The following is a 10,993-nucleotide window of genomic DNA, read 5'->3' on the forward strand; positions in this document are numbered from 1 at the left end:
GTGGTACCACCTTCCACCCGGTTGCTCGTGTCAAAAATCTTGGGGTCACCTTGACTCTTTATTTTACGCCCCATATCTAACCCACCAGGAAACCTTGTCAGTTTTACTTTCAAAATACATCCAGAATCTGACTCCTTCTCACCACTACCTGGTTTGAGCCACTGTCATCTCTCACCTGGGCAACGGCAGTAGCCTTCCAACTGACCCATCTGCTTCATCCCTTCACCCTCCTGCCCGGGTTTATTCTCTACCTTGCAACCAGAGTTCCTTTTTTCCCCTTTGGCTTGAAGATATTTCTTAATGAGATATAATCTCATACAATGAAATGCACATTAAGTATACATTCCAGTGAGTTTGGACAAATGTAGACACTTATGTAACAAACATCCCGATTAAGATATAAAGCATTTCCACTATCCCCCAAAAGTTCCAGAAAGGTCCTTTTTAAAGCCAGTGTCAGATCATGTCACTCCTCTGCTCAACACCTCCCGGTGGCTTCCATCTCACTGAGAAGAAAAGCCCGAGTCCTTACAGCAGCTAATAAGGCTGTCCACAGTCTGCCCCTCCCTCCATTACTTACCTAATCCTAGAGTTCTTTCCTTTTCCTTGAGTCCACTCCAATTACACTTCTTCCTCACTGTTCCTAGGACATGTCAGGCACTTTCTGCCTCAGGGCCTTTGCTTGGTGTTCTCTGTCTAGAATGTTCTTCTCTCAGATACCTACTTCATTTAGGTCTCTGCTCAAATATCACCTGATCAGAAGAGGCCCTCCCTGCCCACCCTATTTAGAAGAGCATCCCCCCACACTGCACTCTTATCCTCTTGCTTTGCTTTATTGTTCCTCATAGTACTTACCTCAATCTGATATTACATATCTGTACATACAAATCTGTTACTGTCTCTCATGTCAGTTCTGTGAGAGCAGGGACTTGAGTGCTTTTGTTATGGCTGTATCTCCAGTGAGCTTAAATCAATGCCTGGCAGGTAGTGGGTACTCAAAAACTATTCAGTGACTGTCCACAGCCTGCAATCTAGTCCCGTTTACCGTACCACCTGGACTAGTGCACCAACCCCCCCAGCTGATCCCCCCGTCTCACGTCTGGCTCCTTCCTTCCCCACGCTGCAGAATTATCTTTTTACAATTCACATCTGGTCATCTCACTCTCTTTCTGAAAACCCTTTGATGATGTCCCTTGGCCCTTCAGATAAAGTCCAGAGTCCTTCACATGACTTGCAAGGTGTCTGCTCTTTGGCCCTGACTGCTTGGCCCGCTCGTCTTTTGCCTCCAGCCATCCTGGACTGCTTTGAGTTCTCAGCCGGAGCCGGTCTCTCACTTCAGGTCGTTTGTATATGCTTCTTTCTGCCTGGGCTCCTCTTCCTCCCACTCCCCTTTCCGGTCTGTTTGAGGGTCATTTTCTAGGGGAGCCTCCTCTCACCTCTCAGACTAGGTTAGCTCCTTCCGAGTCCGGCTGCAATCTCATCTCTGCTGTTTTCTTTTTTTTCCATATTTAATTTTTTTACATTTGTAAGAACAACTGTTTACTTTCCCCCTATGAAATGAAGTTGCACCATTTAATTAAAGGAGATAAAAATAGTTCTGACTTTTAAAAATATAATCATAAACTTGTAAACATGAAAAATACTTTGAGTACACTATCAATTTATGTGCTTTTGTGAAGTTACGATACCTTTTAAGAATCTGCTGAATGTTGTGGATCCCAAGAATAATACTCATTTGCATATATTTTGAATACTCTTAAGTTTCACACACAGGTATGAAAAAATGTATGTGGAGTAGTAGACGAATATCATCTTTCGTCTTTCAGCTCTTTAAGACTTTTTTTTCCTGCTTTTTTCTCTCCAAGTAGCCCCAGTACATAGTTGTATATTCTAGTTGTGGATCCTTCTAGTTGTGGCATGTGGGACGCCGCCTCAGCATGGCCTGATGAGCGATGCCATGTCCGCGCCCACGATTGGAACCGGGGTGAAACCCTGGGCCACCGAAGCAGAGTGCGTGAACTTAACCACTTGGCCACGGGGCTGGCCCCTAAGACTAACTTCTTGATTTATGCCTTTAATCCCACCCCCTCTCATTTCTAGACACCTTCTAGAGCTTAGTCATCAGCACCATTCTTTTTCTTTCATCTTCTTTGTTTTCTCCTGGACCTTTTCCCTCAGCTTATATAATACATAGCAATTCAATGTATATCTTTTTCCATAAAGCTTTATTACTTTTGAATAACTTTCTTAGTATAAATTCTAAAGAATAGTAAAAAATATATGTAAGAACCATTTTTTATGATTCTTTTGCTACTCGTTGCCATATTTCTTTCCATGACACTTTTTAGAACACTCTCTTCCTTTGCCTTCTGTGGCAGTGTATGCTCCTGTTTTTCTGTCTGCCTCTACAATGTTCTCTTTCTTGTTTCCTATTTGGCTGTTTCTTTGTCCCATCGGTTAATACTGTTTCCTGTGTGATGATTTCTTAAGCCCTTTTCCCAGCAGGCTTCTCATGTATCCTCTCTATACTTTATACATTCTGTTATAGAATGTCTCTCATTGTATCAAGTGAGTTTATGATTATGAACTCCTCTAAAGCTGGGATTGGGCTAACCCTGAGAGCTCAACCCAGTGCACTTTTTTCCTTGTACTCATTACATTTGTCATTGTTTGATGTCCAGCTCCATGAGGACAAGGGCTGTGTCTGTCTTTTTTTGCTAATATCCCCTATGCCAAACATAGGCCTGACAGAGCAGCTGCTCAAAGAATATCTTTAAATGGATTAATGAATGTGAATAAAAAAACACTCTAACCCACAGTTTATTTTTGTATCTGTTTCCTGGGATCAGCCCAGATTCTAGTCAGATCAATACAAATATACTAATCATTTGGCTGAACTGGCCTCCCTGCCTATCAATCCATCCAATAGCCTGCAACCACAGTAACATAAAAAAAAGTCCGATTGTGTTCCCCTCCCCAAACCTCTGCTATCTCATTACCTACAGAATGTAGCAAAGCTCCTCAGCTTGGATTCAAGGCTTTGGCTCCAATTTCCCTTTTCAGACCTCTCTGGGTTTATTTATTAAGTTCTTATTATATGCCAAGCAGTGGGCTAGTCACTGAGGAATTCACAAACTAGTTGGGACATCCGGTACATAGATTGACTTTAATCGGGCGTGGTCAGCTCTATTACAGAGTCTGTGAGAATAGTTTCAGATAATGGCTTATAAATACTAGGTTTTTGCCCTCTGCAGGTTCACAAGTTCAGTCTAGAACTGCGATATCCAGTACAGTGGCTGCCAGCCACATTTCAAGTGCTTAACAGCTGCATGAAATAGTGGCTATCATATTGGACAGCACGGCACAGACCATTTCAGTCATCCATGGAAGGAGAGTTACCTATAGGTGCTTCAAGGAGAGCAAGGGCAGTTTCCCACACATGCACCCTGTGGTGCCAGCTACCAGTCCCCCAACCCAATTCGCCCACTCAAACCCACCCCCCGACCTTGGCTGGGGTGTGTTTGAAGTAGTACAGGCTCCCAATAGAGATAATGCATGAAAGTACTTTTGTAAACTATTAAGTGATACGGAAATGTGCTAGAACAAATAGGTTCAGTTCTTGCTTTCATCACAGCTTTGGTTACTTCAGCAAAGTCTAGCCCTTTTCTCGGACTTCTCCCACCCCCAGGATTTATGCCAAAGGATTGTGAGAAGTATCTGTTACACACAGGCAGCATTTACAAAGTAAAAATTCAGATTATACCTACCTCGATGCTTTTACAAGCTATCCATCCAGGACCCTACTTCACCACCCGCCTTTTCCTCTGTCACTTTCCTTAGAAAGGAAGGACACGAATTGAGATTTCCAAAACAAAATATTTATTTTGAGATTTGAGAATAATGGGAAAACTAAGTAATGGGAATTGGACCCTCATCGGGGTCTTCTGGGAAATCGGAAGCACCACCCTCTTCCGCAGCTCGATGCTTCTCCAGTTTAGCGATCAATTCTTTCGCTGGATTGAAGACGCCATTGGTTTGCTGGTCACAGACATAGCAGCGCGGGGTGGTGCGGAAATGCTGCAGTGCACAGCTCTCGCAGAAATAATGCCTGCACTTGGTGACAACTGGGTTTTGGAAGGTCTGGCGACAGATGAAACACTTGAATGGTATTTCCTCATCATCGCTGCCCACTTCATAGTTTTCGTCCTCATAGACACCATAGCGACCCTCATCAAGCTCACGTTCGATCTGCCACCCATGCTTGTAATCTGAACGATCATGGAGGAATTTGCAGCTGTCTCCGAAGCCGCAGAAGCCAGTCTCCTTGTAGTCCTTACAAATGTCGGGCTGGTAATCCCAGCGCACGGTGGCGCGTAGATGCTCGGGAGCTCGGATGGGGCCTTTCCTCACCATCCCGGAGGACGCATTGCCCATAGACGTATCCTTGGGCTTCATGTATTTCTGATAGTTGTTGATTCCCCGATAGATCTTGTCATCTTCCTTGCCCCTCAGCTCTTCCTGGATCTTCTGGCTGCGCTCAAAGATGGCCTGTGCGTCACGCTCCTTCTCTGTGTCTAGCTCGTAGACAGCAGTCGCCCCCATATCCTCTGGCCCCACGGGTTTCGCCGAGCGGGTGGACTTATAGACCACGCCGAGAGTCTCGGGCTCCTTCTCCTCCTCTTCCTCGCTACTCAAGTCCCCGTAAGCCGCCTTCTGTTTACCACTGCCACGGGTCTTCTGTATCATTGGATTGTGGATCGCCCTCTTCTTTTCAGGGCGAACCACAGTGCTGCCTTCTTCGCTGCTGCTGCTGCTGCTGTCTCCGCGCTCTTGGTCGCGGACTGGGCGCTTTCTGCGACCTGCAGCTCCTTTCCGCCCAGGCTTTTTGAAGAGGAAGGTGCACACCTGCTCTGTCATCTTTCCTGGAGAAAGTTGCTCTGCCATTTTGGAGTCCCGAGCTCCAAAACGGCTGCGGCGTGGTGGGTCGCGCGGGGCCTGTTCACGTCACTTCGCGGCGAGCGCTCGGCGGCGAGTCGCAGCAAAATAAGCTGCGGAAAGAGGACTGCGGGAGCGCGGGAGGGCGAGAGCGCGAGCATGCGCCACTCTTGAGCCCTGCCGGACTCCGTCGCTTCCTCCAGAGGCGTACGTGACCCCGCGCCGCTCGCGGGCTGCCGCGGAGCTTACCGGGAAGGGACCGAAGCCGGGTCACCTTTAAGACGCCTGGAGGGAAGCGTCTGGCGCAGGGGACCGTCCCGCGATGTGGTTCGAGATTCTCCCCGGGATGGCCGTCATGGCCGTGTGCTTGCTCATCCCCGGAGTGGCCACCGCCCGCATCCACAGGTTCACTAACGGGGGCAAGGTGAGGCAGCTTCCCCGGCCCGGCGGCTGACTCGGCGGACTGGAGTTACCAACTGGGCGGTGGGGCAGGGGGCCGGCCGACTCCGGAGCCTCTCTGGGACGGGGAGCACTGAGGGCGGCCTTCCCGTTTCTTCGTGTTGCCAAAAAGGAGAGGCTTGCGGAATGAAGCCCAACGCAGAGCACATTCTACTCCAGCAAGAAGTTGCTGGGTGAAGAGTGGGCAAGAGGGCAGAGTAGAGATTCGGGGGCTGGAAGGTAGGAGATTCGAAGAGGTAGGTCCAAACTCTTAGGCAGAGGGAGGCATCAATTAGTCTTGTCCCCGCTCGCTCGACCTCCAGTCTCCTTTCTTGCTGGATTTTGACTTTAATTTCTCGCCTCCACGTCTCGGTAGCTTCTCGGTTTTTACTTCTTCCCCACCCTTAATTAGGTTTTTACCTTGACATTTTTTTATCCCCCGCTTTCTCTTGCAATCCTTTAGGAATTTACCGCAAGCTCCTGTTATTCACATCAGGATTGTAATTTTCCTCTCTTCCTAGTACTTCACATCATCTCTGGAATACAGAGCATAATGTATTTATTTTCTGCTTTTGTGATTGTCCTTCATGTGTGATCTACCGCTTTTTCTGCTCATCAGGGTCCCAAAAGGAAACAGTCATGTCTTTAAAAAAAAAAAAAAACGTAAGGAGGAAAGGAAAAAAATGATGCTGGTTAAAATGGAAAGTGTAAGAACTCATGGTTACCATCTTAATTGTAAAATTTAGTGGTCCGATGTTATTTAGGATTATTGTCTTATTGTTAATTTGTTTTTTATTTCAGTGATGATTCCATTTTCCTATAATGTCACTTATTAAAGTTCTAGTATCCCTCTATTGGGTCACTTATCTTTATAAACTGCAATAATAATTTCTTTTAATTGTAGGAAAAAAGAGTTGCCCATTATTCATATCAGTGGAGTTTGATGGAAAGAGATAGGCGCGTCTCTGGAGTGAATCGTTATTATGTGTCAAAGGTAAGATGGCTCTGATGCTAGCCATCTGTCAGGGACGTGGGTTCTGGTAATAGTTTGCCAAAAGTCTTACAGTGCTAATTTAATTTGCATTTTCTTGTCTACTAGTGAGGTTGAGTAGCCTTTTACATATTTAACATTTGTATTTCCTTTTCTGTGGATTGTTTGCCTATATCCTTTGCTACTTTTTGATTTATAGGGGTTCTTTGTATATTATGGATATTAATGTTTTATATGTGGCAAATATTTTTCCCAGTCTGCTGTTTGTCTTTTTCAACGTATGATGTCTTTCATCAGTTTTTAATTTGATGTTCAGTTTACCATATTTTATCCTTCTGGACTTGGGGTTTTATGTCTTGCTTACAAATGACTTTACTACTCAAGATGATAAAAATGCATTCTTACAAATTTTCCAAATACTGTTACAGTTTCTTTTTTCTTTTCTGTTTTTACATTTAGTGTTTTGACCCTTCTACAGGTCGTTTTGGGGCATAATGTGAAACCAGGATTTAACTTTACTTTTTTCCGATAGCCAGTTGTCACAATTATCCATTTATAGAACAGTCCATTTTTTTATTTGAAATACCACTCTAGTAAATTTCCATATACACATGGGCCTGTTTCATCAATGCACTCTTCTGTAATCCATTGGTTTACCAATTCCTGCACCAATGCCATATATAAAGAATTACTGTAATTTTATATTTGATTGAATCATATGAAATTGTTTTTTTTTAGGTTAAAAATGGCCAAGTAGTAGCATTTTCATATGGTTCAACCTAATAGTATGTTCTTATATCTTGTAGGAGTTTGTCCTCATTATTCTTTGAAAATGTTTTAGTTACTTTTTTATATTTTCTCCTTGCTCATTCATTCTTCACAGTGAACCTAGGTAAATATTCCATTTTATAGATGAGAAAACAGAGGGTCTGAGTGACTAGATAACACGAAAGGGCTCAGCCTAGGTGATGCGCCTCTCAGTATAGTGCTATTTGAGAATCTAATCTAATGAAGGTGATGATAGAGATCTACAAATCGAGAGCAGTATTTCTCAAGTATGGTCCAAGAATAACTGTCAGGATCACCTGGCATATGAGATACAATGCAGATTCCTAGGCCCTTGGCCAGACCAAATGAATTAAAGTTTCTACAAGGTGGCAATTTTAATTCCTCTCAAGGTGATTCTTTCTACAATAGTAAACAAATATCTGGACTGTGTTATTTTAACACCTGGAAGACATGTCATCACTGATTAATGTTTTACTGTATAGTTTCTCAAGTATTTGGTTGTGAACTGAGTAAGATAGAGTGGGTCTTCTGAATCAATAGTGTCATGCTTACAGGGCAAGAGTTCTGGAGTTGCGGGGGTCCCTGAACTTGAATTCTGGCTCTGCTGCTTCCTTACTGACTTGAGCAAGAGACATTAAACCTCTCTGAGCCTCTATTTCTTCATGTGTAAAACAGTGGAATGAGGCTAGTAGTATCTTCCTCATGTTGGCTGTCATTTTATAGAACAGTTTTACTATGCTGTCCCCTGACTCTCTGAGGATGCTTTATAGAAGGATCCACATGGTAACTATCTAGTTGCTTGACTTTAGTTCTGTTATGGGGGGGGGGGGGTCTTTTTACATAAAGTGATGTGTTTGCTGCTGTCAGAAAAAGAAAACTAGAAATCATTATAGGTGATTCTTTTCGCTTTAGTGATTATAAAATTCAGTCCAGTTTATTTTTAGAGTTAGAGCAGTGTAGGATGTGCAGGTCCTTTCTTTAATAACAGAGAATGCCATTTAGTGACACTGGAAATAACACATGTACATCTTTGATGGGAGAAGAATTCTCACATTTTCCTTTTTAAACTGTTTTTCAGGGTTTGGAGAACATTGATTAAGGAAGCATTTTCCCGATTGATGAAAAATAACTCAGTTATGCTCATCTACCCCTGCTAGAAGGTTATGCAGTGTATTGTGTGTTATGTAGTATCTAATAAAAATAAAACAAAAAAGTAAAACCAAAAGTTTTCTTTATATTTTTTCATAGTACTACACAAGATGAAGCAGTCTACCCAATGTAGCTTTATCACTTTAAAAAAACTGGAAGGCAACTGAGGCTTGTAAAACTACAGACACAGTGTACACCAGGCACCTATCACTGTTCCCAATGCCTAATGTGTCATAAATGGTAGTTGCTACTATTGTAATAGATACTAATATACTAAAAACCGTTGCTGCTTCAGAGATTGCCAGGAGAATACAGAAAGAGAAGTACTTTTTTTCTAGTTCCTTTTCTGGGTGAATCCTATAGTGGTTAAAATTCCAGTTAGGATGCTTTAAAACTGAGATTGCACCTTCAACTTTCATTCATTCTGTATCTAACACACAGTCTTCGCTTAAGTGTTGACTTCTGTTTTAGTGCAGAGCAGCAGCAACAGTCATGTTTGTGAAAATGAGTGTACTGACGGCTTGAAATACAGAGTTGCATGTTCAACACTAAAGGTAACCAAATAATGTGAGGATCTGAACAGGTAACTGCTGTAAAGGCGGTGATAGTCCATGTGTACACATCCACACCCCAGATGACCACCGGACCTATAGGTGAGAAAACGAAATTGTTTTTCACCTCCATTCTTTATCTAGCATAACATTTGATCTGCTGATGACCCTTATCACACCCGTACTCTGTGGTTTCCGTCAACTGCATCTGAGAGGGCAAGACTTAGAGGGGAAGGAGGTGGCAGTCACACTTAGAGTAATATTCTATATTGTGCCACCCTGTGAGGATGAAATTGTTCAAGGAAAGCCGTGGTCAAGACTACAAACTTAGTACAACCTCTAGTCTACACTGAGTGCTGCACAGGCCTCGTTTGGTTGATCGTTAAGAGAACTGTCTCTAGAAAGGAAGAAAGAGGGCGGTGAGTACAGATAGGGATACGGAGGACTTACTGACAACGTACTAAATCTACCAACGTTTCAGGTCTGTTACCTCTCCACTGTGCCTCTAGGCAGGGATCGTCCACTGAGTTTGCCTCCTTAGGTGAGTGTCAGGGCTGTACAGTTGGGGGCTACAAAATGACAGGTAGACCTCGCGTCAGCTTCAGCATTCGGGTCCGAGGTCTTCACCTCCCTTTTCTGTGGCACCTGCTGTGAAATTTAGCTTTATTTTTGTACTCTACTGCCCGGGAGTGAACCAGATGAAAACACTTTGAAGCTAAAAGATTATAGTGGTGCTTCATAGCCTGCATTTCTCTGATTCTTTGCAAGTGCAATTAGCCAGAAGGGTTTTCATAAAGCAGCTCTGAAAGATGTGGTCCAGCCACTGACCTCGGGCCCAGAGGTTGCCTCACTTAAGGCCAGTTGAAATGATGCTTGGGAAATGATGCCACTCATTTGGTTTTATTCCCTGTCTTTAATTTTTAAATAGAGATTGTATTCACCAAAAATGCCCCAAAATCTAACAACATAAGGTATTCAGTGAAAAGACTTGTTCTAATCACCTGTCCAGCACCTTCCCTGTTGTCACACCACCCCGAAGAATCTATGCACATATAAATACAAACGTGTTCTGTCTTCCGTGATGGTAACATCTGACACACGGTTTACCTTTAAGTCACTTGTTTGGAAGAATGGTTCTTGTTTGAAATTACATCCACCAGGCTGCCATAGTTATTTCTAGGGTCAAATGAAATAGTCAATAGGAAAAGACTGAAAAAGGTTAGAGGAAGCCATACACATTCACAAGGGGGAGGAAGAGATGGCCCTGCCCTTTGTTAAATATTTTTAAGTGAAATATTTATGAAAAAAGAACATTCTAGAATCAGCAGTTCCAACTTATAGGACCTTAGACATTGATTCCAAGTTTTGATTCCTCAGATGAGGAAACAAAGGGTCAGGGATGGGAAGCAGTTGCTTAGCTAGCTAGTGACAGAACTAGGTCCAGGATCTTGGTGTTTTGACTCCCAACTTAGTGTACTTTTAACTGTTCTTTGTGGTTCACTTAAACACTGCTGAGTAAATGCTACATGCCAGGCACTGTGCCGTAAATGTGAATAAGACACAGCCTTGCCCCTAAGGAGCTCACAGTCAGTAGGGGTGACAGTTAATTACAGGATGGGGTGATGAGTGCTATGACAGAAGTTGGAGGTGGGGCTTGACCTAGCCGCCTGTTGCAGGGAAGGGGGAAGGGCTTAGAGTCAGTTTCCAGGTGCTGCCCACACCAAGCCAAGGCTTGAAGGTTGGGTAGGATTTACAAGGTAACTGAGGGGAGGACATTCCACGCAAAGAAAACAACATGAGTGTGGGGACACAAACTAGCATGGCTGTGTGGGAAACATCTACAAGCAGTTGTGCAGAACTAGAGCAAAGAGTGCGAGGCAGGAAGGAGAGGGAAAAGGGACTGGAGAGGTTGGCAGGGCCCGGAATATGAAGGGGCTGGTCTATCTCCCTCAGGGTGCTGGACTTCCTCCCCAGGGCAGGGAGCAGGAGAGTGAGGTGGTGACTTGCATACATCGGCCTGGCTGCTCTGTAGAGAACGCACTGAAAGTGGTTCTCAACCAGGGTGAGTTTGTCCCCCAGGGCACATTTGGAAAATTTGGGCACATTTTTTCATCCCCACAGCAGGGGGAGTTAGGGGAGG

The 10,993-nt window shown here is 44.0% G+C and overlaps 2 protein-coding genes across 2 annotated transcripts; one reads left to right on the plus strand and one right to left on the minus strand.

The window, feature by feature from the left end:
• Nucleotides 1–3,856: 3,856 nt before the first annotated feature.
• Nucleotides 3,857–4,944, minus strand: RNF113A (ring finger protein 113A). The gene has a single exon (XM_044763966.1). It carries the CDS (start codon nucleotides 4,942–4,944, stop codon nucleotides 3,910–3,912), a length of 1,035 nt encoding a protein of 344 aa, XP_044619901.1. The 3' UTR covers nucleotides 3,857–3,909.
• A 281-nt stretch (nucleotides 4,945–5,225) lies between these two features.
• NDUFA1 (NADH:ubiquinone oxidoreductase subunit A1) lies at nucleotides 5,226–8,378 on the plus strand. The gene is made up of 3 exons (XM_014863000.2): nucleotides 5,226–5,359; nucleotides 6,278–6,367; nucleotides 8,232–8,378. Exons 1-3 carry the CDS (start codon nucleotides 5,258–5,260, stop codon nucleotides 8,250–8,252), a joined length of 213 nt encoding a protein of 70 aa, XP_014718486.1. The 5' UTR covers nucleotides 5,226–5,257; the 3' UTR covers nucleotides 8,253–8,378.
• The last annotated feature ends 2,615 nt before the right edge of the window (nucleotides 8,379–10,993 follow it).

This window comes from Equus asinus, chromosome X (assembly GCF_041296235.1).
Source record: "Equus asinus isolate D_3611 breed Donkey chromosome X, EquAss-T2T_v2, whole genome shotgun sequence".
Lineage (NCBI taxonomy): Eukaryota > Metazoa > Chordata > Mammalia > Perissodactyla > Equidae > Equus > Equus asinus.

Coding starts and splice junctions, on each gene's coding strand:
- RNF113A (XM_044763966.1), bottom strand. CDS start 4,944: ATGGCAGAGCAACTTTCTCCAGGAAAGATGACAGAGCAGGTGTGCACC.
- NDUFA1 (XM_014863000.2), top strand. CDS start 5,258: ATGTGGTTCGAGATTCTCCCCGGGATGGCCGTCATGGCCGTGTGCTTG. Junction 5,360..6,277: donor GGTTCACTAACGGGGGCAAG/GTGAGGCAGCTT, acceptor TTTTAATTGTAG/GAAAAAAGAGTTGCCCATTA. Junction 6,368..8,231: donor ATCGTTATTATGTGTCAAAG/GTAAGATGGCTC, acceptor ACTGTTTTTCAG/GGTTTGGAGAACATTGATTA.